A 26673-nucleotide genomic window follows, 5' to 3' on the forward strand; every position below is an offset into this window, starting at 1 on the left:
ATATTCGGTTTGAATTGAACGCAGGATTTGAGTACATTCGTGATTTGGTGTATGACGAGGGTTTGGAGTGGAGATGGTATTGGAGGGAGATATCAGCATTTTACCCAGGTAGACGGGGGTTCAGCATTTTTTGCGAACTCTCTTGTTTTACTTTCTGTTTGGCGTGATTGGGTGGATCAGCTCTTACGAGCTTTTGTTCAGCTTTCGAGCTTCTGTTGGTGTATTCGGGAGGACCAGCTCTTATGAGCTTCTTTTGATGATGTAATCTTATCCTTAAGTCGTTCTTCGAATAGAAAAATCTCGGTAAGGTGATTTATTTAATGAATTTGAAAGACATGTTATTTATATTTGTATTAATTTGAATAGAGATGTATTTATTGATTGAAGTTGTGAATGATAGGGAGTTGTCATGGATGATTTTTATTATTTTATTTATTATAGTTAGTTCGGTAAGAGTTTTGTTTATCTTGTCGAACTTACTAAGCTTCATTAAGCTTACTTATGTTATTTAATGCCATTGTAGATTTTCGGAAGATGGGACGATCGGATCAACACTCAAGTTACACTATCCAGTTTATCTCAGTAGTTTTTGAAACGTTAAATTCAAATTATGTGGCATGTATAGGCTCTTGTGCTATTTTGGTTAATGTTTTGCTTATATAAATGTTATGAATCATATTTTGTGCAAATAACCAATTTGCAAAAGGTATGAGAATGGGGCATAGTTGTTATGCTAGTATGTGTGGCTAACCTATATTTGATTTGTTGTGGTTGTGGTAACTTTGTTAGGTATTTTGATTTGGTATTGCTTAAATGGGTTGATAAATTGAATAAATGTGTATTTTGAGATTAAATTGTATATACTTTTGGTACCAATAAGAGTACATTGGTTAAGCACATCTTAGATTGGTTTTGATGTGTTTTTTACCCAATTAATGTCATTTTGATTTTGTATTTTGGTTAGTATTTGAGTTTCTTAAGGTCCAAGCAATTTGATTATGTTTGTATTAATGTATGATTTGAATGATTTACTATTCTGTTGTCCTGTAATACTCCGTAACCCTATTTCAGCGACGGATACGGGTTACGGGTGTTACAGGTGGGCTCCTATCTTGAATAAAAAATGAAGACATTAAAGATAAATGGACATGTTAAAAGTATTTGTAAAGCCATGAGAGGCTTCATTGGTGCAATATGAACATGATCCACTAACTATACAGGTTGCCTCCCCTTTTGAATAAAAAATGAAGACATTAAAGAGAGAAATGGAAATGTTAAAAATATTTGCGAAGCTAGGAGACACTTTATTGGTCCAATATGAAAACGATCCACTAATTGTATTCGTCGCCACAAGGCCAATCCCAGTTTTTGTTTGCAAACTATCAAAGGACACATACAAGGGAACAAAATATTCAATAGATCATTTACATCAGTATAAGAGTTATATGAGGATTATGGGAGCCTCTAGTGCTTTCAAGTGCAAGTTGTTTTCCTTGAAGTTACGGGAGCATATTAGAAGGAGCCATTCCATTTGGACTCCCCCCTCAAGAAAGTAAAATGAAACAAGGCTTAGCTTTTGCAATCTAGTGAGAGTAAAGTGAAAACCTTGCTTATAGCAGTTGAACTAACTCGTAGCAATGCCATTTTCCACGTTGGGCCTCCTGATCAATTTCTTGGTGCCAAGTTCCTTACAAGAAGAATAAATGCGACAAGAAACTTACCAAAGTAATAAATTTGATAAACTCCAAAAAGAGATAGGAGAACATTAAAAAGAAAAAAAAATGCACAAGTGAAGTACCCATCAAAACCCTAAGGTCCCTATTTCTATAAAAAGATTTAGACTTGGGAAATAGTAGAAAAATAAAAAGAATGGTCCTATAGATGTTGTAATCGTTGGCCAATAGAACACTATTGTAACGACCCGATAGTCAAGGGTGTCGGAAAGTGTATTTTCGAGACTCTGTTACTGTAAATTAGACTCATAAATATTTATTAAAAATATTTACGAAGCTAGTTGTGTAGTTAATTAGGTTTTGGTTAGGTGAATTTGCATGAATTAAGAGTAATTAGGTATAAGGATTAAATTGCATAAAGGGTGAAAATTGAATTATAAATTAAAGAAAAATTAAAGGGACTAAAGAAGCAATTATGCTAATGTCTTAATATGAGGCGGCATAAGGTAGATTTTTTTTGTGAATTTATTATATATGTATATTACAAAATAACCCTTAAGTGTTAAGTATATATATTATATTATAAAATAATAAAATAATATTATAATAAAACAAATAAATGAAAGAAAAAGAAAAAGGAAAGAAAGGAGAAAGACAAAGCATAGGGCTTTCAAAGTTTTTAAGTTCAATTGGTTAGTCAATTTAGTCACTTTTTCTTGTAATTTTTATGATTTTGGAATTTCGATGTTAAATACTACTCGACCCATGTCCAAATTTTAGAAAATATTGAGTTTTTAAATGTTGTTAATGTTGAATAATTTTAGTATTAGGGATTAAATTGATAGATTTTAAGTTAGAAATGAAAAAGGATTAAATTGTAGAATAAATTGTAAATTTTGAGTAATAAGGACTAAATTGTGAAAAATTTTAAATTAGGAATTTAAGTGAAAATAGGGAGTTAAATTTAGTTTAAAATAGAATTTGTATGAAAATATAAGATTAATTGTGAAGAATAAAAATTAGTCTCGGTTTAGGGACTAAATTGAAATTTAGGCAAATATGGAATAAAAATTGAAATATTAATTATGAGATTGAATTGTGTTGTATTGATGAATTTTAATTGTTTTAATTCCGTAGCTAACGTCATACCGGAATCCTCAACAAAAAAAGGGGAAAGATAAAGTCGACATCGAATAGCTCAGAATTTCTGTTTTGTATTACTATAATCTGAATTTAGTTGTTAATTGTTATAATTCAATTTAATGTATATGGTAAGTGTTGAGGTGAGAATTATTGTGTTTTGCAATTGAAATGGATTGATTTAGGATGTGATGAATTTATTGAATTTATATTGATTGAATTGGTATATATATATTGAATATATTGATTATTTGAATTAAAATGAATATTTGGTGTATTTGAAAAGTGAAATTAAACCACATTAACTATATTGGGTTGAGTCAGATGTAGATTAGGATTGAAAGAGTTCAGGAATTTTTTTGACTTCGAGTTGATGAGACAGTGGGTGTCAAGTTACTACTTCGGATTAATTCGATGAGGTACTGGGTGCCAATTTACTTCGGTTTAGCTGATGAGACACTGGGTGTCAAATTATTACTTCAAATTATCCGATGAGGCACTGGGTGCCAAACTGGTGTGTTTTGGTTAGATTCGTGTATCCGTCCGAGTTTGAGACATGTTAATAGGGATAAATGAATAATAAAGTTTTATAATTGATATTGAAATGACATGGTATGAAAAATGGAAGTGAAGCAGTAAATTGAAAATAAAATGTGAAATATGTTGTAAATATATGGAATATATGAGTTATATGCTCATGAAATGAATATGGAATGAATAATGCAATTGTATAATGAAATGTGAAATAAATTGTGAAAAGCTATTTATATAGCAAGTATGAGAAATTGAGATATTTGTAAAACAAATGAAATATGATATGGTTGTTGTAAAAATTAAATATTAATATGTGTTTATATTTCAATTGTATATTTGTAATTTCTTGTCTTTAAATATTTGGATTATAGAAATAGCATTAAGTTTTTATTTAGTGTACGGTTTTATTTTTCGTGCATAGATTAGGTACAGTAATTTTGAAGAGTTGTAATTGATGTTGTGAGTATCCATCTCATCACATCTCCAAGTGCCAAGAGGGTATGTTTCAAATTTTTGAATAGGATAACATGTACTTAGGAAGATCAAGTGTGTTCCAAGTAGTAAGGACAAAAATATAAGTTATATAAATTTATTTTTTTAATGTTCAAATATATAAGTGATTAGCTAAAATCACTTTAGCACTAAATGTAATATTCCTATATCAGGTTCCTTGGGTCGAACCGGATATAGGGGTGTTACAGCTACTACATAAAAAGGTTAGTAATTGCAGTCATTAAAGAAGTTGTTCTGAAATTTTAAAATAATCACGAAGTAATTATTAATCAAAATATAGATAGTCCAAATGAAAAAAACTTCTTCTTCACAAAAGAAGTGACACCCCATCACCCTAAAATCACAGTATCAGTGACATTCTCTTTATGAGCTTCTCTTTGATTGGATGACAATTGTTTACCCCAACGACTAGATACCTTAAATGCCTTCCATGGATAAACATTTCGCACCATGAAGAGAGCTTCATTGCTATGCCATTAAGGACAATCGTTGACCAAACAGACTCGAACTTGAAGCTCGCCCGTGACGATTCGAGCTTGTAATGATTCAAGTTCGAGAAAGCCCAAGCTCCTAACAGATCCTAGCTTGAGAAAATTCAATATTGAAAAAGCCCAAGCCCAAGAAAGCTCATGTTCGACAAAATCTGAGCCTAATAGAACTTGACCCCAAAATAGGTCTAAGCCTGAGATTGATCTAACCCAAGCTTGAGATAAATTTGACCCAAAGCTTGAAAATGCCCAATGTTATAACTAAGCCGTCATAATAGACCTTAATAATTAATATAATTTTAAATTATTACTTAAAATAAAAATATAAAGAAAATATAAAGAAAAGACAATTCTGTTTTTAAAATGTATTTATAAACATTGTATATTATTTATATTAAAAAATTTTAATAAAAAATAATTAATAGTAATTCTTTATGTTAAATTATAAAGTGAAATAATTTTTAGTATAAAATATTTTTAATGCTATAATTATTTTTATATATAATAAATATATAAAATTAATAATTACTAAAATCTATAAAATTAAACTTTAATGGTAATATAATAATGTATAATATATTATTAGTGTTATTAATACATAAAATAAATAGTATATAATTATGATTAAAAATATTAATATATAACTATTATTATAACATAAATTATAGTAAAAGATATAGCATTACATGATATTATAATGTTTAATCATCGATGCATATATATAAACTATAGATATATGATATGATATGATATGATATAATATGATATAATAAGAGGACTAAGTTTCAATTGTACGAAAAGTATAAGAGCTTAGAGCATGTTTCAACCAATATAATAAATAATAATAAATAATATATAATGTACTACTTTTATATATAACTAGTATTATAATATAGATTATAATAAAAATATAGTATTACATGATATTATAATGTTTAATAATTGATGCATATATATAAATTATTAATATATTATATACGGTATGGTATAGCATTATATAATTTTATAAGATAAATTTAAATTATGTTGCTATTGTATAAAAGTAAAATAATTATAAGACGTAGTATGATAGTTACTTATTTTATTCTTTAATTAAAAGAGAATGAAATATATTTTATAAATAATCGTATGGCGAGGAAGAGATTAACCATTTTATCCTTTTAAACTTACATCTTTAGGGTTCTTTGCAAAACTTTCCATGTGGATTGCACCATTGTTATAAAAATATCTAGTATATTTTATTAGCTATTTCTAGAAAGTATAAATAACTACACATTTTAACCGTTTTTGAACCAAAAAATCCACCGGATATAATAAATTATAAATTTCTTTTTGTGTATTTTACCTTTATTTAATGAAAAAAATGATTCCGTGTTCATAAGCTTGCACAAAGGGATACAAAAGGAATATGAAAAACGAGTTTCCGCCATTAATGCAAAGTACATAATCAGTGAAAATAGCTTGAAAGGGAAGAAGATTAAAAAGAAGGAACATTTTGGACTCTAGAAATGCATTATTGAATTATACTGAAACAATTTAGTCATGAAAGAACACCAACAAAACCTAGATTCCTTACAAAGTTTAGGACCATTTTTTTTTCTTTTAAGGACAAATTCCTTTTTTTTGGTTCATTGGTTTAAGGACCATTTCATTTTTCATGTTTCTTTATTTTTAGATAAGCCGTGGAATTTAATGTCAGTAATTAATAGCCTTATCAACAAATAAGCTGACCCAGATTTGTTTATGTTTTCCTCAAAGAAGAAAAAACAAAGTTGAATGCTGTTGAAATAATTGCACTTTTTGAAGCTCCTTCCTGCCATCAATGGCAGGGTGATGCTATTGTCGGGGGTCTATATTTTCGTTTTGCTACGTGCCATATCCACCACGCAAGAACCACGGTCCACACAAGTCCTGGACCGCACGAATGACCGCTTGAGCCCCAAAGATTCCAACTCTAACCGTTGCCTGCCATTTTCCCTACTATCTACCTCCACTCTCCCACACACCTCCTCCCCCCCAACTCTCTTTCTCACTCTGGTTTAGTGTTCTTCTAAGTTTACAACTTCGTTTTTAATCATTCTGCTTTCTTTGGCTAAGACTGCACGCTAAAAGCATTTTTTTTTTGGAGTCGTGGTAATTTGGGATTGCTATATTATTTTTAAGCATTCTTTTCTGTAAATTTTTGGGAGCACAGCTCGTTAATCGGTGTTGGTTTTCCTTTTGTTTTTCTCTTTCTCCGTAACTCCATATGAGGAAGATGACAAAGAACACAACTTCACAAGACTTGAGCAAAACGACCACCCACTTAGATTTCTCCAAGAAATCCAAGAACTTTAACCCCCTCGAGCCTTTTCTGGGTGTTCTTGGCTTCACTTTAGTCACTTGTCTCTTCATTGGGGCATTCTTTTACTTGGATTACCGGGCTGTCCTCCACCCTGGGTTCTCTTTATTTGGACGTAGTGGCACTACCACTAGTGGCACTACCACTTCATCATCATTACCATCAGAAGCAAAAGCAGCAATAGCTAAGGCACCAGCAAATGTGAATGGACGGCTGGGATTCCTTAATGGAGGTGGAGATACATGTGACATTTATGATGGGAAATGGGTGTGGGACGATAACTACCCACTTTACCAAAGCCAAGATTGCCCTTTTGCAGATAGCGGTTTCCGGTGTCTAGAAAATGGTCGGCCTGATAGTTACTACACCAAGTGGCGTTGGCAACCTCATGATTGCGATTTGCCAAGGTCCCTTTTCCTTTCTCTTTTGCCGACTCTTCATTTTTAGTAACTAGTGCCATCTCTGTTCTGCTTGCTGGAAAGAGCAATGGAAGCAAACTGTGTTGAACTCTATGTTTGTCTGTTTGGTTAGAAGAAGGTTGGAATTTTGGCATGTCTATGGAAGATGATTCACTTGTTATTTCTTATTTATCTATCCTTAATGTTCATGTTTTTTTGTTCTTGATTAGTGTCGTTGTTTTTCTCTTTGCGATTAAATTCGAATTTTATTGTAGTTTGTGGATAGTTTGTTGATCTGTTGGTAAGTTCTCCCCATTACAAATAATTTCTGATTTTCATGGCTGACAATTTCTTTTTTCTCGCTGGAATTAGCCTAAAAATCCTCCATTGAAGCGTCAAATTTGTATTCTCTGAGAAGCTGCATTATAAGTTTATATCTTCTTCCTTTTCTTCACTTTCTTAGTTAATTCTACGGAGGCATTGTTCATTTTTTTTTTTTTTTTATATTTTGATTAATGGTCTTATCTGTTTGTTATGTAAAGCTGAAAACTCCCTCTTGTATGCGCTAGCATCATTTTTTCACCTTGGTTTTAACATGGTTCTATTGCCAAAACGAGCATGCCTCTTTTTATGATGTTCCCATTACTGTTAACTATGTTATTTAGAAATTCTGTTTCATTGAAAAGGTATATTGAACATGACTTTATCTTCTTGATGACAGTTTTGATGCAACAATGATGCTGGAAAAGTTGCGGAACCGGCGCCTTGCATTTATTGGTGACTCCATTGGAAGGAACCAATGGGAATCTATGCTTTGCTTGCTTGCTACTGCTATTCCCAACAAGGATTCAATTTATGAGGTGAATGGGAACCCGATTACTAAACACAAAGGGTTCTTGGTTTTTAGGTTTGAAGATTATAACTGCACGGTTGAATACTACAGATCTCCATATCTAGTGGTGCAGGGCAGTCCTCCAAAGGGGTCTCCAAAAGATGTTAGGATGACTCTCAAACTGGATCACGTGACCTGGACCCATCGTCAGTGGAAAGATGCAGATGTGCTAGTTTTTAACAGTGGCCATTGGTGGAGTTATGCGAAGACAATAAAACAGTAAATATCATCAACCTGATATATGATATATGTTATATATATTATATGGTCTTGTTTTTGTGTGTGTGTATGTTGAATTATACGAACTTAGTTTTTGAGGTGCTATGCCTGTAAATGGAAAATGTAGAGAATGTACTTAAAGTTATCCATCCTTTGTTACAATAGAAATGACTGTGAGATAACAGATTACAGTTTGTTTGATGCTAGTTTAACAAAGCTGCTGTTGGTTCTCGTTATAATCACATTGACTAATCTTTGGATTTATGTAATGTGGCAGTGGTTGTTATTTCCAAGAAGGGATGGAGGTGAAGATGAAGATGGACCTTACAAATGCATTCCAAAAATCCATCAAAACTTTAGTTGACTTTGTTGCCAGTCAAGTAGATACAAAGAAGACACAAGTTATGCTTCGCACCTATGCTCCTGTTCATTTCAGGTATGCCCCCTTTCTTTTCTCTTTAACCATCAACGCTTCATTTCTGATTCCTATTCCTTTTTTTCTTTTCACAATCTTCACACTTTCTGCTATTGGCATTAAGATTGTTACATTTCAGGATGCTACATTAAATATTTATTTGCTTGTATGTGCAAGTAATAGAACTAAAAAGGTCAATAGTTCATGGCGGTGATGAAATGCCTTTGGCCGAGTTTAAATGTGAAAGTTTTCAATTGTTTGCATATTAGAGCAGCATTGAACTTAAGAGGGTTGTAGATATGACTCGCTTTCTGATATAAGTATTTCCGGTAAGATGAATGCTAATGAGCATGAATTTGTTTGGCATTTATAGTTTTGATATTGTTATACAGTCTATACTTATATGAATCGGTTTTTCAACATTGGCTATTAATCTATTTTCAGTTTCTCTTTTGAATCAAAATGTATATATGATACGAAGATATGAATATGATTTAATCACCATTATAGTGGATGGATGAACAGAGGTGGCACCTGGAATACTGGTGGACACTGTCATCAATTAAAGCTGCCTGACTTTGGTCCATTGCCGAATAACACTGGGAAACTTGTTGACATAGTCTCTGGTGTATTGTCAAAACACCCACAAGGGTTTCAAGTGATAAAGCTGATGAACGTGACTCCCATGACATATCAAAGGCAGGACGGGCATACATCGTTGTATCATTTTGGCCCAGGAAACGGGCCAGGTCCTATGAACCGTCAAGATTGTAGTCACTGGTGTTTGCCTGGTGTGCCTGACACATGGAATGAGCTTGTTTATGCCCTTTTTCTCCAGCGGGAATACTCACGGTCATAAAGCTCTCAGGTTTCATTATGATGGGCATAATGTTTTCTGATGGTTGATCATATACGACAAATGGTTCATATTCCTCACCGATGTAGAGAGTTGAAACTTGGAAATCTTGTTCATTTGATCAATGAAATTATAACAAATTCTTTACTGCTTACTTCTAGTTTTGTCCATGTTCTAGCTAAGAGAGATTTCAATGAGGTCTCTACATCTTTCTCCTACGTTTTTTTTTTTCCTTTGCCTTCCATAAATTGCAGAATTGTTTTCTTGAAACTAGATTACGTAGGTAAAAAATTGCTGAAAATTTGCTGGAGCCTGGAAAATGGCAATGAAACTTCTTTCTTGGCTAAACCAAACTGCATGGACCAAACAGAACCACGTATTTTTTCCTTTGAATTTTGACAGATAAGCATGTTAAACTCTGCTATATACCCATCAAAGATCCTAAAAGGGAATGTTAGTGAAAAACCTTTATGGAAATTCTGTTGTCTGGAAGAACCCAGAATTAGATAAGAAAGTGAACAGCTGAATATAGAAACATGAATCAATGATTACACCAAAATAGATAAGGTTTCAGCGTTGCATGCACCTCTTGCTTTTTTTTGAGGTACAAAATAAACATTATTAGAGATAAAAAAGATGTCCATTAACACCAGTAGAGTGGAGTGGAGTGGAGTGAGTGGGAAAGGTGTTTAATTCAGTCATCAAATGGGTATTGCTCATACCTAATGGTACAATCATGGAGCACCGAGCGAGACCCTATTCGACTTTGACAAGTTGCAAGCATGACGGTTTTAGCAGCACCCAAACAAGTAGCACAATCGGAGGTGGTGAGGTTTTGGTTACAAGCCGCGTGACCGTAGGCAAAAGCATTAGGGTATGGGGAGATGTTGAAGTAATCGTAACCTTTGCGCTCAGGCGTGAGGGTCTCTAAGTCTTGGAGGATGAAGGCCAAACTAGTGGCGAAAGGATCACCCTCGGAATAGCTACCAGAGTTGCAAAGAACACTTATGACGCTTGTATCTGGAACACTTATGACATTACTGCATAACAAAAGCAAGCCGATCATGGCTGCTGCCTGTTTTGGAAGATAACCCATCTCAATCTCAATCTCTTTTGCTTCTTCAACTGTTTCTGATAAACACAACGAAGAATCCTATGATTTTAAATGGTCTTTTTTTTTATTTTTTTTATTGGTTTCTCCATCACCATCAATAAATGGAGATTTATTAGAGTTTTTGTCCTTGTGCTTTTGTATTATTTTGTGATTTTCATTTCATCTAACATTTCATCGTTGATAACTATCTCTTTTAACTTATTACATATAGATTTTAACTATAACAAGCATCATTTATGCGATAGCTAAAGAGAATTGTTCATTTACCCCTGCGGATATATATATATATATATATATTTGTTCTCTGCAAGTCCAAAATTATTGCGAAAAATAAGACAATTTAATAAAAAGGTTGATTTGTTTTTACTCTTTTTAAGTTGTTGTTAGAAGTTTTGGGGACAAAACAACTTATAATAGGGTAAAAGAAGTAGTCTATTAACGCAATTCAAATGATAATCCTACTTTTCGAAGCTTTGCACATCTCCCTTCTCTTATAAGTCAGTTGATTAAAAATTGATCATCATAACATATTATAGGTTGAAGATTTTACAGTTACAGCAGAATATTTAAATTTTTTAAAAATTGAGCCACTTTATAATATTTATAGTAATAAACCTAATCGAAAAGTAATTGTAATTTGTCTGATACGGATTTGAGTTGATCCTGACTTTTAACCGAGTGATTTTCTCTATTATCCTCGTACCTCGAATTGCATTGAGTGTAGGTTTGAGTAACACGAACCAAATATAAAAAAAAAACAATATAAATACTTTCAGTAGAAAAGTTATTTTTTCCAGTAGAAATCAACAAATTTCCAGTAGAAATCAACAAATATCATAATTCTTACTATTTATAAGGAGAGGTACAAGAATGTTGGTTGAACAATCGGTATAAAATAATAATATTTAAACAGAAAACACTTTACTAATCTAACTAAGAGAGAGGGGGTGAAACATTCTCTTAATTTCTCTTAAGTTGTCGCCCCTCACATGCTATGTGAAGCAGATTGGGTCTCTCGTATAATTGTGTTTCCTACATTTTTAACCTAATACTTTATAATTTAATGCAACCCAATATTTGTTGTCTTTCTCCCAAAATAAAAATTATTTATTCAATTAATTTAATTAACTAAATTAATTTCTTAATTAAATAATATTCTCAACCTATTTCTAATTTCGTTAAAGCCATGACAACTTTACCATAAAAAATCTTATTCAATTTATTCAACGGATTCATAATGACTAATTAATTTAATTCCATTCTCAAATTTCAATTATTTAATTATAAATAACTAAATAATAATTCAAAAATCTTAAATTAATTCTCAATTAATTTCTATTGTTCATAAGAAAACATATTCATTTGTGAATGGGACACATTTATCTTACTTCATCATTTTATTTTTTTTTACTAATACAATTTGTCTTTTCATATTACGATCCAACAACATAATACTGCTTATTATTAGTTAAACGCTAGATAAATATTTGTTTGCATTTTGCTTTTTGTGCAAAAATTGTTGAGAACAATATACAAGAAATATTAATGTAACTAGAGGTGAGCATGGGTCGGGCCACTCGGCCCTGCCCGAAGGCCCTCCTGAAATGTGAGAGGATTTGGACAAAAATATAGGCCTGAAAAATGGGCTTGGATTAAAAAATAAGGCTCGTTTAAAAAACGGGTAGGATCTTGGGTAAGGCATTTTCAGCCCGGCTAGGCCCGAATTCACTAAAAGACAAAAAAAATCTGATTTTTAATATTATTTTCTTGTTATTTTCTCCCTATTTTGTTACCATTTTACTATTATGTTGCTATTGTTTTGTTGTTATTGTTTGGAAATTATATAAAACTTATTTTATTGTTAATTTTGTTATTATTTTAGAGACGTTTGCTTGTTAAGTTGCATCTATCTTAGTGTTATTTAAGTATACATATTTTTTAAAATTTGTTTTCAACTTGTTGGGAAATATTTATTTTGATGTTTTTAGTATTTTTTATGTATTATATATATTTTAAAATTATATAAAATAATATAAAAATTAATATGGGCATGTCGGGTTAGGCCGGGTTTTAGCATTTTATTTGGGTCGGGCTTGGGCAAAATTTTAGGTCCATTTTTTGGGCCGGGTCGAGCCCGAGCCTAGCAAAGGGGTCTAAATTTTTAGTCGGGCCCAGCCCATGTTCACCTCTAAATGTAGCCAATGGATATTTTATTGAATCAATTTATTCGAAAAGTATAAATGTACAAAAACGAATATACTACCATTAGGGCACTAGATCGAACATTTACTTCCTCATTTGCTACTTAACAAGATTAAAGTATAAGTCATATCATCAAAAAGTCAAACATGCCAACTGAAAAACTTTAATTACATCAAAATTGTTGTTTTATCTGTTGTTCGAACATGAAGTGGAATAAGAAAACTAGTCAAAGTTGAAATAATCTTTCTTTTGACAGTTTTAAAAATCAATAGCAAATGATTAGCACATCATCCAAACAAGTTGAAGGGAACTAGAATATATTTCTTCCTAAGAAGTAGAACCATGCTCCATCATACACTTTCCTTATCTATGCTTTCATTTGTTCCTCAAAGTATCCTCCTTTAGCGAAGCATAATGCAATAGCTATCAATGTTTGTCATCTCATTTCATCACATTTGTCATGTCCCCCACCCCAACACCACCCCCAAAAAAAAAAAAAAAAAAAAAAAACAAGCGAAGATGACGAAAGAGCTACCTTCCATTAAGAGATTTCCATTTATCAATTAAAAGTTTTCAACTAAAGCATGCTTGTTTGCTACATTTTGCTTTGTTATAATAAGACTTTGGACATAAATATTTTGTTCATCGGCCGACTCATATTTTCCTTAGCATGTACTTCCATTCACCATTAGATCTTATTAGAAATTAAATAAAATTTGTCAAAATAAATTTTGTAAATTATATCAAAAACCATTTCATAAGCACAAATATTAAATTTTTATAAATAAGTCTCTCATTAGGTTCAAAGCTCTCTTGAGGAATAAGAATAATGATAAGCATCAACACTTTAACCTTCTTTCTTCTCGGCCAAGTTAGTCAACTAAAAGATGATGATCATAACGTGTAGCACAAAATTACTTTTCTTTTTTTGTTGAATAATATCAAATTAAAGTCATACTATTAAAAAGTTAAAACATGTGTATTCAAAAATTTTAATTGCACTAAAACTATTATTCTACTACTGTTTCAACATGAAGTGTAAGAAGAGAAATAGTCAAAGTTGCAACATAATGTATATGTATTGTGAAAAAGACACCCAACGTTTAAATCATGTTTATATAGACTTGGAGGAGATGCATTTAAAATTTTGAAGAACCCCAAGTGGTTCGGTTATTAGAGCCGAAGTTAAGAAAATAAAGACAAAACTATAGGCATTCATTCATGCAGGCCCGCATTGATGAACCAAATGGACCTAATCTCGAAGCTCATGGACGGCAAGGAGGAAGGTAGATGAATTAACCTATGTAATCTTAGTGGACCGAAATTAAATGATTTCATTAATTGGCATAAATGTGATATAAAAATCAAGTTGTGTTTCTCTTGCCAGTAGATTAAGTTATTATGTTTTATATATTAAATATAACTTTAGAAATTAATAAAATTTATGTTCGAAAGGTTTTGATGATGAAGAAAATACATTTTAATTATATCAATGATGATGTTTCTTTCTTTTCATTTTAAATTGTTAAGGTTCTTCATCCGAGAACAATTGCTTTTATTGAGTTCAAATACTAACAGGGACCATGAGCAAGATTTTTCAAATTCCATTTTATTGTTCTTAAATTCAATTATTTGAATCCTAAGTTTGATATTTAGTTATTTTTTGTTCTCGTCTTTTTCTTGTTTATTTGAAGAAAAAAAAATTATGGAGTCAAATTCATCTAACATTCAACCAAGATTCAATATTTTGGAACCCAACTCACTTCCACTCGATTAATTAGCCTCAAATTATGATTTCAAAATTCATGTTTATAGCCGGCCAATGAGTAATATACCTATTTATATGTACAGTACAATCAATACATGCATATGCACATAGCTTGAAATAGTTTAATATTCTAACTGAAACCTCCAAGTTGTCCAAGTTGTTCCACGTGTATTGCCATTTCTTCCATCTTTTCAACCATCTCCACCATCGAATACACGAAGGTAGCCAATCCTAACCCATCAGTTCTCTCCAAATCATTAGTTCCAAATGTGGAAGGACCCGGAATTTGGCTTAGTTCTTGTCTCACTGTCTTCAATTTGGGTAGTATGCTATCCTCGGATCCACATTTTTTCATCTTTTTTATGCTTTCTCCCAGTTCTCTTAGTGTCCATGCTAGTGATGCTACAATTGCTTCACATGGTTCCTTCACCGGCTGACGAAAGGTATTACTTTCTGATGGCTGATGATAACAATATTTGAAAAAGAAAATTCAGCAAAAGCGAATAATATATGGAAGATTCTCCCAAAGAAACATTTTGGTTTCTGAAGAAGATTTAGTTGTACCTGTGTCGGTGATTTAAGGCAGCCTTTGAGTGAAAGGATGGTTGTAGCCAAATCTCTTAAATCTTCCCCTAATTTTAGGTATATTCCCCAAGGGTAGCAAAACCCAAATTTTGCATGCCAGGGTTCCCAGCTTGCAAAATTTACCTGCACAAATTTTCGTTGTTTATCAAACAATAATAATTCTGATATTGATTTTAAGATGACAGAAACAAAGAAATACTATACCATGAACAAAAAAGAAAGAATAATATACCAATGATTCATCCTTTGTCTTGGAATGCAGGACTGATTTGCATTTACTACTGAAATTAAAACTAGACTTCTCCTTCTCATTGACATTTCCAAAGTACTCCTTTGAGAACCCTACAATAAGATTGTGGATCATAATAAAATTCAAATTTACATTGAATTTCAATTAAATTTAAAATCAAGTAAAATCAAATTTTTAACTAATAAAACTCTTTAGATATTATTTTTCCTACCCACAACATTTGGATTTGAAATTTTATTTAAAAAATATTGGGTTACAACAAGCATGGGTATAAACTTTGGAATGATTTGAATGATAAAATTGATACGCTTATCACAAGCCTAGGTAGTACCGAACTAATTTGAGATCCCTCCTTAGGCTTAATGTAAGGTATAAATTCTAGCACCAGGTCTAGCCCCAGGCCCTAACCTTGGGCTAAGGTGGAAATAGACAAAAGCATATGTAGAACCAAAGATTTAACCATAAGGGTAAGTTTACTATGGCTTGTACTGTTAAAATAAATGAATAGAAAACCTTCGAGAGAGACAGCAAGGTCTTCGAAGCGGGCGATTAAAGAGTCATGGAGTTCATCACTAGCCCAAATGGGGAAGACGAGCAAACTTATAAAGAGACAGATGGCGAAGCCCATGGCAATGGTGGAAAGACGGTCACGGGCTATTTCCAACACTTGTTCAGCACGTAAACCCGACACTACAACCAGGCTAAACGTGAGAATGAATATCATTGTTCCGTAATCGAATTTCTTTTTAACGTTTGGAACCTGTCGAGTGTATGTTGCGGCCGCACCTGAGAACAAGATTCCAGTCAAAAGTTCAAAAATCATCGCAATGACTTCAAACAAGTCGGAAAACAACCCTTGATTACACAACAATGGTTTATCCATCCATGGACTCATACAGGGAAAACTTGAATATAAAAAGTTTCTTTAGTTATGTCCATCCATGGACTCTTATAGGGAAAACTTGAATCTTGAGTAGAAGAGAATTTATTGCAAGCGCTGCAGCCATACCAAATATGAAGACAGTAATGGCGACAATTATAGCTTTGCCAACCCCACCCACTGCTTGGGCGAAAATTGCCGCTAAACACCCCAGTCCACCTCCTAGTACTGTCCCAATTCCTCGATTTATGCCCTTGCTTAGTGTAGCGCCTGACAAACAGGTATAAAAAAAGATAGCAAACTTGTAAATTTAACTGAAACGAACCTAACATATGTACAAATTAAGAAGCAATTAAGCATATCACCTGCAAAGAACTCGAAGACAACCACGACAGTCATAATGGCCCACATGGCATTTTCTCCAACTTGCTTGTACAAAGGATCAAGTAGATAGAGCAGTGAAACGAAAACTAAAGCAACACCAACCTTGATACTATGAATCGCTTTTCTCGTCATATGCTTATTACTTTTCATTTCTTTAAAAAACAAATCAATGGGGAATTGACAACAAATGTCACCGACTTCCTTCTTCTTTTCTTTAGAGCAAGGGACAACCCCTTCTCCATCTGGAATATCTATAACAGTCGAGCCCATTGCTCAAACAAACACTACCACTAAAACTCTCTTGCTCGTGTTATATATATAATTTGATATCTGTTGAATCTTCACTTGCTAGTTGAGGGTTTTGGTGGGGGAGAACGGGCTATATATAAGCATGCCAGGTGATAGAGACAGCCATAAAATGGGAAATGATGATGCCTCAGCTCCAAAAGAAAAGTGGGCACGAACTAATACTAGCACTTTGTACGAACCTCTAGAACCTAAAGATACGATGCTTCAAACATACATGTGCGTCAATCCAAACATAGGGTTAGCAACACCTCATCAAATATTTAATAACTTTTCATGAGCTTTTTTGGTTATTAGAGTGTATACCAATTTTTTTTTTTTGAATGAGAAGAATTATCAAAAGCTCTAACATTATATTAAGTATCCAACGTAAATAACTAATAATAAATGGAGAAATTGAATTTAATATAAAATTACATAAGAAAATTACATTTTGAAGAAGAGATACATGTTTAAATTTTAAAGATATATTGTTGAGAGGGATAATTATAAATTTTAAATATAAAACATAAAACCAAGCGTAGAGAGTATTAAAAAAATTAATCAATTTAAAATAAAACATATTTACTTTAATGTTTTTGTTTGATGTATGCATAGTGTATTTTGCACTAAATCACATGTATAATATAACCGTATATATTTAATATAAGATTTTCATGTCAATAAGAAACAAAATCTTAAATGAAGGAGTTTATAGCGCAACATGTGAGGAGCCTATTAATAGATATGTAAACATTTTATAATATTAAAATAATATTTTAAGAGATACTAGTAATCAAAATAAATAATTTTTTTTATCTATTTTGGAATAAATTATTTTAATCTTAGAATGAATTCTATTAGAGAGTTTTTCTTTTACATAATTATATATGGATGTCTTATTTTTAATGACTATTTTTTGTTGTTTGTAGGTTTTAATATTTGGTCTACTATTTTATTTTATTTCATTTACTTTTTGCTATTTCTATAAATATTTAAATTCTTATAAAATGAAATGTCGAAACCATTTTTTTTAAAACAACAGTAATCGACTTTTTGAAACTAAATGTGGAGTCGCCACCAATCTTTTGTTTTGGTGTGATTGGACCACCTTAATAAAATATTTTATTCCATTTAAATCAGTTTTGGCCTACGAAATTTGAGAAAACGGGTTCAGGAGCCGGCTACATACGAGGAAGGATTAGCACCCTCGCTACGCCCAAAATTGGTACCGAATTGATTAAATAATGTCCTTATGTCTAAAAAAAATTTTTGAAATAGGATTTCTTTTAAAACACTTGAATGACTCAAATTGGACGTTAAGATTCACTTGTTTCAAAGGAATACAGTATCACATCCAGCACGTTAGGACACGATTCTTTAAACCCTCAAAACTATGATCAATTTCGATTTCTAAAAGCCCATACACTTGAAAATTACAAAAGGATGTTCGCTCATTTGGTCCAACGAAAAACCCAAACCCAGCACGGTAGGGCACGATTTCTCGAATTTCCAAACATTGAACATTACCTTGTTTTAGAATTTAGAAAATACGGATGAAATTTTAAAGGAATATTTGATTATTTTGGACAAACGGAAAATCGAAACCCAACACGGTAGGGCACGATTCCTCGAATTTCCAAACATCAAACATTGCCTTTGTTTTGGGAGAGTCCCTTTCATTGTAGTTTTAAAATAGAAAGAATTGGTGATTAAAAGGTAATTGATTGAGCTAAAACTTTTAAATAGCCACTCATAGTAAAAATATGCATAAGAATAATGACATATTATCTTGTCAAAACATATTGCCAAAGCATTTACGGATCATGAGGTTGTAAGGCATAAACAATCGAATATGAGCAATATAAAAGCAATGAATTTAAAATGCGACCCATAAAACAAATAATCATACACTATTCTAACATTTATGCTAACAAATTTTAAGAGATATTAACAATATATTTATAATCTATAATAGAAAATAAACATAAGGCAAAATAAAAAGTAAATAAATAGAATCTAAATAATAATGAATAAATTTAAAACAATTGATGTGAGAGGGTAGTTCTAAGAATCAACAATATACAACAATTTAAAACGAACGATATATGAAATATTTACATGCATATATGTAAGTGTGAAAATAATGTTGAAACACTTCAAGATAAATAATTAGAATCTAAAATAAAGTATTTAAAACAATTTAATCATAAAATAGATCATAAGAATAAGAACCACAATAAATCATGTGTAACATAGTAATATATAGATTAATTTTAAAATAAATCTTATGCAAGCAAAGAAATAAGTAATATACAAAACGGTACATATATGTGTCTACAAGAAATAACATACATAAAAATAAAAAATGATTAAATTTAAATTATGTATATATATACAATAATAATGTATAAAAATATTTAAAATAACCATGATACAAAACTTTTAAAATAAAGAATGTACATAAAAGAGAATTTTAAAAGGAGTAAATTATATGAATAAAGTATTTTAAAAATATACAAACAAAAATAAATAAAAATGAATAATATAAGATAATTTAAAACAATGAATAATATAAAAATGAATGATAATCTAAAATAAATAATAAAACAATTTTACATGAAATTAAAAGGAAAAGGACTCAACTGAAATAAAGATAAAATCAAAAAGATAATCCATAAACGAATAAATCGTTGGAGCTTAATTTAGGACTGAAATACAATGCGTGCAAACTTATGGGGATTAAAAATGAAATTATCCCAAACTCCAAAACGCAATGCTCAAACACGGACTAAATCAGTATTGAAATAAATTATGAGGTACAAATTAAAATAAAAGAAAACAGGATTTAGAAGAACAGCTAATGCGGGGGGACTTGACCCGCAAATACCCCATCAACTAGGAAACGCTCGGATCTAGTCTGCGGGTCGGGTCCAAATGCGGGTCAAAGGCTATGAAACGACGCCGTTTCACCACTAACACTCACGGCCTAAAACGACGCCGTTTTAAAGATATTTTAAAAAAAAACTAAAACCAATCCAAAAAAAATGGCAGATCATTTCTTCAAAGAAAAAACCCTAAAGCTTTTCTAAAACTCTCTCAACCTCTCTTGGGAGCTTCGTCGGCGCTGAGTATGCCTCTATCTCCGCCGCGGCTCTAACCGGATCCCTAAGGGTCCGTTTGCCTTTGGATCGGAGGGGGAAATGTCGACTAGATCGACACTGAACGATAGGTAAGCGAACCTTCTTCTTCCCTTTTTTATATTTGTCAAATGGATTCAAAATCAATGAAAAACGAAAAGAAAAAAAAAACTACGAATCGATGAATGAATCACCTTTTAAAAATTGATTTCTAAATGCCTCTTTTTTGTATTCAGTATGCCTAGAAGAGTTACAATCCAAAATAAAAAAAAATGGCTTTATAGCCAAATAAGAAAAATACAATCTTTTTGTCCCGTTTTTTTTTTTTTTTTTTGCTGTTGTGTTTGCATTGGTTTGCAGGTACGGAGGAACTAGGTGGTGTGTACGAAGGTGGTACGGGCGTGTCGACATGGAGGAGCGAGCGATAGTAGCGCTGGAGGCTACTGCGGCGCAAAGCAGATGAGCCTAGGGTTAGGGTTTCCAAAAACTTTGAAAGGATTGGGCCTATGTAACACTCCTAACCCGTATCCGTTGCCGGAATAAGGTTATGAGGTATTACTTGACTGAACAAAACTTCTATAAGGTCAAAGATACTCACTATCAAAACATAATCGAATATCTAATAACAAATTAACTACTGTCAAGTTATAACTAAAACATTTCACCACATTAGTTTAATTATAAGGCTTCTCTAAACAAAATAAGCAATCCATCTTCGCATGGCTATAATGTATACAAAGTCGAAATATCATTCTACGTATAGTCTATCCTATACATGCCTTCAACCATGATGATATACAATCTTCTCAACTCACATAATGACTCGATAGTGTGATAATATCTCCGGCCCTTCCAACTCGAGCTAAAGTATAAACCTATAAGAAATGGAAAAGAGAACACGGAGTAAGCTTCAATGCTTAGTAAGTTTTAAGCAATGCAAACAATTAATTTACTTATAGATCGATTATTTCAAATTTTCAAGAAATCATTCCTAGATAATTGCCATTTTGGCCAAGTATCCATGAACATAATGCATATTTAGCAAATTCACCTCACTTGAATCTGAAATCAATTAAAACCAAATATTTAAATCACAAATAAGATCATAAGACCTCGAAAAGCATCTCATTAACAAGTTTTAACCATGTTTGCAACAAAATCACAAATTCACTACAAGTTGTCTTCCTGAGCAATAGTCACTAAATTATTTATAAATGGAGATAAGAAACTCCAAATCAAGTGTCGTTAATTTTCCCTGAAATTAGACTCATATATCTTCCATCCATAAAATTTTCAGAATTTTTGGTTTGACCAATCAATACCACATTTTTATTGAAGTTTCCCCTGTTTCACTGTTTGACTATTCTAACCACTCTTCACTACGAATCAATTTTCTTATTATACAGAATTCGAAATATGTTATCGTTTATTTCATTTGAAACTAGACTCATTAAGGAGTCTAAGGATATAAATTTTATCTTATAACCATTTTTGTACCATTTATAATGATTTTCTGAAAACAGAACAGGGGACCTCGAAGTCATTTTGACTCTATTCCATGCCACTTCAAATATCTCATTATTGGCAATTCTTTTTCTCACACAGTTTCTTTTATAAGAAACTAGACTCATTAATATTTCATGACATAATTTATTCAGCTTCTAACTCAACTCCCACAATTTATGGTGATTTTCCGAAATCACGTTACTGCTGCTGTCCCAAGCAGATTTATTACCCATTCTTGCATTCATATTATTTAATATGTATATCACCAAATCAATCTCATATAACCTTTCACCATAACCGAATACACACATACACATATGAGATTTTCACATATACTTCTTATTTCTCAATCATGATTCAATTCCGATCAATCTAACATATAAAAGTATATAATACATACCTGATCAACTTAATGCATGTATTTGACATATTCAATGGCAGTTTACTACGAACATTCAAAATCATAATCTTACTCCAATCATCGGCATTAAGTCTGCTAGGTTTAAAACCTAAATCCAATCACCACCACAAAGCATGCGGGACTTTAAGCCCGAATATAATACCAGCACAAAGCCTACGGGACTTTAGCCCGAATGCCTTCGGGGCTTAGCCCGGATATAACACCAGCACGAATGCCTTCGGGGCTTAGCCCGGATATAACACCAGCACGAATGCCTTTGGGGCTAAGCCCGAATATAACACCAGCATGAATGCCTTCGGGACTTAGCCCGGATATAACACCAGCACGAATGCCTTCGGGACTTAGCCCGGATATAACACCAGCACGAATGCCTTTGGGGCTTAGCAGGATATAACACCAAAGACGAATGCCTTCGGGACTTAGCCCGGATATAACACTAGCACGAATGCCTTCGGGACTTAGCCCGGATATAATTCTCCATTATCATGCACATATATATATATCATAACACATTAGCATTTTATTTGCATTACTTGAACACAAGCACAACGTGCTTATCAACCATTCCACTTTCGGCTCAATAGCCACATACAAAGAACACGATTTCGTTTCTCTATCCAACATGATTTCTATAACCATTCGGCTACAAGTCATATACACAAATTATTTATCCCACTATGTAATTCAAGTAGAACCAATAGGTCACATTTATTTATTATGCTTATATACCATGATTTTATCAAATCATAAGCTAAGTTTCATTACTCAAAGACTTACCTCGAGTATATTTGAACAGTTATGGATAGGCTACTCGATTGCTTTCTCCTTTCCCTTATCTGATTTCGATCCTCTTAGCTCTTGAGCTTAATTTAAACAAATAAATTTATTTAATTATTTATCAATTGAGCAATTCAATTTAATGCATGTATATCGTACAATTAAAGTACAATTGACCTTATTAACTACTATTTTAACATCATGCATATGCTCCACTCATTACAACCGAACATATTACTAGCTAATCACCTTGAAATTTCGAGTTTCATAAACATCACTTAATTTCATATAATAATACATATCACCCAAGGTCGACACACAAGTCAAATGCATCACTCAAAATGCTAAAGTCCAATTAAGTCTACTATTATAGCATTATCAAATTTGTATACTTGGTAAGTCACAATCGAATACATTCGGCAATATGTATCGGTTCAAATATTTCTTTTAACATTAAACTCGGCTTATAACCTTCCCCATTTTAAAAACATTCTCCACTAACTAGACATGTTTACAAGCCTAAGCCGAATATCATTTAGACATTTGAGAAATCATTTCTCAACTCAACTTAATTGTATATACCTCTCTCAAAACATTCTCACCAATTTTATTATATAATTTAAAACCTTTGTTCAAAATAATATTCACTATAATATTAGGGCCGAAATCTTCAATTAGCTAACATAGCCTCTTAAATTCAATATAATCACACACATATATATATATATATATAAAACCTAAATCTCTCTCTTAACACATAATTCACTAACTTGGATTTCATTTCCTAATTAATTTTTAATTTTTTTTTTACTCCAAAGCCGAATGCCTCTCAAGCCTTAAGCTCATGATCTTTTCATTATTAAGCAAGTGTTATAACACAACTAACATCCATTTTCAATTTGAACATCAACATAAAAATATTAAACATGAAAATTCATAGCCGAAAGTTATTTAAGTTAAGCTACCCTTATATTTTTACTTATCACTTCATACCATATTATCAAAATGACTAATTATACTTATATAATTACTATCAAAGCCGAAACCTATACATAACATTATTCAAGATTTATACCCTTAAATTCATTTACAAAGCCGAACCTCTTGATATGAAAATCTCTAATTATTTCATACAATCACCCAACGGTATTTGTTCTCATTTAACACTAAGAAAAAAAAAACAAAAGATTTATTCATGTAACTCAACAAGTCCAAATTCATCCCTTTCACATATAAATGCTAACAATCAAGTATTAACTAGCTCAAATTCCATTAAACCATAAGAACAACAATCCATTCACTTCAATTTCTCCCATGGCCGAATGCTCAAAACACCACACAACTAAAAATTTTGTCATGGGCTAAGTAAGGAACATAATACCTAACTTAAAATATGCTAAAAATCCAAGAGATAACATGAATTACTTACCTTATTTAAGGCTTAAAATCACCGAATGGTTTGCCCCCTTTTCTTCTTTAAAATCGGCTAAGAAGGAACAAGGATGAACACCTTGTTTTCTTCACCCTTTTTCCCATTTTTATTTCTTATTATTCTATAATATAAAGCCATTTAATTAAAATAATGCTAATATAAAATTCATATATTATATGTTAACTAATAACATGGCCGGCCACTATCTAAAATGGTTAATTTGACATGCAAAACCATTCCTTTCAATACATGCAATAATAGACCATTATAAAATTAGCCTATCACATTTCAAAAGTGTCTCACATAAGTCCTATTAAATAAATTCACATACAAATGACCAAATCTGTAACGGCCTAATTTTCAGTGGTGTCGGAAATGGTGATTTGAGATCACTAAATTCGACAAATAAGATTGAACAAGATAGTAATTTAATATTTATGAGTCAAGTAAGAATTTAGAAGAATTTGTGAAATGGTGAAATTAGTGAATTAAAAGAATTTATTAGGTCAAACGGGTCAAAAATGAGGTATCGAGACCTCAAAGTTGAAAATCGAGCTATAAATATTTTTATAAATATTTATAGAGTGTCATTGAGTTAGTATTAAAGTTTCGTTAGAAAATTTTAACGTTTCGATGGCTAATTAATTGAAAAGGATTAAATTGAAAATAGCACAAAATTTGTTAAATTGTGAGTAAATAGCTTAAGTATTTAAAAAGATGGATTTAAAGAGCAATTAGACCCAAAGGTTAATGGCTGGACGGTTTGGGTATGAAATAAGCAAGAAAACAATGTGAACAAGGGCAAAATTGGAAATAGATAAAAGTTAATAGTTAAATAATGATGTAATTGAAAAATCTAGACATTTTCTTCATAATTTCTCAGCCAAAACGCCATAGAAGGTCTGGAGAAAGCTGGTTTTTCATATTTTTACATCATGTGAGTCTAATTCTTGCTTTTTCTTGATAATTTTATGTTTTTATGACTTTTACAATTAGGTCCACTTGTAGAATTCATTAGTTTTTGATTTTATGGGTGAAATTGGAAGTTACCCTGGATGGATAAGGGAATTTTATGATGAATTATTATGAAATTTAAGTTCTAATTTCATATTAAGGTGGTTTTATTAAGTGATTTTGATAGGAAATGATATTTAGGACCTAATTGTGAAAAAGTTGTGAATTGAAGGTTGCTGTTGAAATTCAGAATATAAAAGGTTTTGAAATAGTTTATAATGATAAAATAAAGTGTTAATTGAGAAAAATTAGTTCAATTGATGGGTGAATTGAGTAGGGACTAAATTGTGAAAACTGTAAATTTTGGGGTAAAAGTGCAATTTCGAAATTTGAACAGCATAAATTGTGAAGTGAAATAGAAATCAAATAAATGCTAATGAGTAGAAATATTTTATATTATAGATCAAGAATCCAAAGAAGAACGAGGAAAAGAAAAAGTTGCGAATAGTCCCTAAATTTCAATATCTTCTACAAATTAGCGGGTAAGTTCATATGGTTGAAATTAGATGTTTATGTGTGAATGATTGAAGTATATAATGTGTTATTATATACGAATTTGTTGTGGGATTGTGTAGATTTTGTTAATGAAAGAATAAATGTGGAAATGCAAATTAGGAAAACGCAGGATTGAGTACGCTCAGTATCGTGACGTGTGATGAATTGACGGATAAGACCATGGTTGTTCCATGGCAAAGTGTGAAATGTAGGTATGGTATTATCCATACTGAGCTGTGAAATGTAGGTATGGTATTATCCATACTGAGCTGTGAAATGTAGGTATGGTATTATCAAATCCATACTTGAAGTTAAGAAATGTAGGTATGGCATTTCCCATACCGAGTTAAAAAAATGTAGGTATGGTATTTCAATGAGGAAAACCATACTGAGTTGTGAATCGTGGCATTGAGCAACGACGTACTCAATTTCGTAAGCCGTTTCCTAATTTGATTATAAGAAATAAAAGAGAAGTGATCCAAATGAAAGAGATTGAGTAGTTGTTACTGTTGAGCTCAACTATGTGAATTATTATAACAATGGTTGTGAATCGCAGGAAACTTTAGTAAATGTTTTGGTATTGTTTGGAAATATTATGTTTGGTAAGCATTACTTTTAACCTATGAACTTACTAAGCTTCAATAAGCTTACTTGTGTGTGTTTAATATTTTTATGTAGATTGACTTGAAGTGAAGTGGGTAGATCGGATCAACACAACAAAGCACACTATCCAGATCAATTCGTAGCTTTTGTTTTATGTTTGAAGATTTATATGGCATGTATAGAGTTTGAATGAATTGAAGTAAAGATGTTATAAACTAGTTAACAATATTTGTACTAAAATAGTTTTCGTAAGTAGCAGTAGTTTGACTTTGAAAAATCACTAAAAATAGTAGAAATGGAATTAAATAATGAATAAATTATGGAATCGAATCTCGATGAGTCTATTTT

At 31.7% G+C, this 26673-nt stretch overlaps 2 protein-coding genes across 4 annotated transcripts; one reads left to right on the top strand and one right to left on the bottom strand.

Moving 5' to 3' along the window:
• The first annotated feature begins 5797 nt into the window (after positions 1-5797).
• On the top strand, positions 5798-9623 carry LOC108470797 (protein trichome birefringence-like 11). 3 transcript variants are annotated; one of them, XM_053022378.1, is made up of 5 exons: positions 5799-7096; positions 7809-7947; positions 8053-8198; positions 8476-8634; positions 9124-9623. In XM_053022378.1, exons 1-5 carry the CDS (start codon positions 6597-6599, stop codon positions 9470-9472), a joined length of 1293 nt encoding a protein of 430 aa, XP_052878338.1. In that variant the 5' UTR covers positions 5799-6596; the 3' UTR covers positions 9473-9623. The 3 variants fall into 3 exon arrangements, with proteins under 3 accessions (XP_017627761.1, XP_017627762.1, XP_052878338.1); XM_017772272.2 differs by having other exon boundaries at positions 5798-7096; positions 7809-8198; XM_017772273.2 differs by having other exon boundaries at positions 5798-7096; positions 7809-8198; positions 9139-9623.
• A 4907-nt stretch (positions 9624-14530) lies between these two features.
• On the bottom strand, positions 14531-17084 carry LOC108471467 (aluminum-activated malate transporter 14-like). Its single transcript, XM_053022233.1, has 5 exons — positions 16634-17084; positions 15902-16538; positions 15371-15480; positions 15118-15261; positions 14531-15013 (listed from the first exon to the last, which is right to left on the bottom strand). The coding sequence occupies exons 2-5, from the start codon at positions 16281-16283 to the stop codon at positions 14684-14686; spliced, it is 966 nt and encodes a 321-aa protein (XP_052878193.1). The 5' UTR covers positions 16284-16538; positions 16634-17084; the 3' UTR covers positions 14531-14683.
• Between the last annotated feature and the right edge of the window lie 9589 nt (positions 17085-26673).

Source organism: Gossypium arboreum, chromosome 11, assembly GCF_025698485.1.
Source record: "Gossypium arboreum isolate Shixiya-1 chromosome 11, ASM2569848v2, whole genome shotgun sequence".
NCBI lineage: Eukaryota > Viridiplantae > Streptophyta > Magnoliopsida > Malvales > Malvaceae > Gossypium > Gossypium arboreum.

What these genes read in the sequence shown, in the direction of transcription:
- LOC108471467 (XM_053022233.1), bottom strand. Translation starts at nt 16,283, where the DNA reads ATGAGTCCATGGATGGATAAACCATTGTTGTGTAATCAAGGGTTGTTT. An exon ending in CCTTGCTGTCTCTCTCGAAG is followed by an intron (nt 15,481 to 15,901) that starts GTTTTCTATTCA and finishes ATCTTATTGTAG; the next exon opens with GGTTCTCAAAGGAGTACTTT. An exon ending in GCCTTAAATCACCGACACAG is followed by an intron (nt 15,014 to 15,117) that starts GTACAACTAAAT and finishes TGTTATCATCAG; the next exon opens with CCATCAGAAAGTAATACCTT.
- LOC108470797 (XM_017772272.2), top strand. Translation starts at nt 6,597, where the DNA reads ATGAGGAAGATGACAAAGAACACAACTTCACAAGACTTGAGCAAAACG. An exon ending in TATGCGAAGACAATAAAACA is followed by an intron (nt 8,199 to 8,475) that starts GTAAATATCATC and finishes GTAATGTGGCAG; the next exon opens with TGGTTGTTATTTCCAAGAAG. An exon ending in TATGCTCCTGTTCATTTCAG is followed by an intron (nt 8,635 to 9,123) that starts GTATGCCCCCTT and finishes TCACCATTATAG; the next exon opens with TGGATGGATGAACAGAGGTG.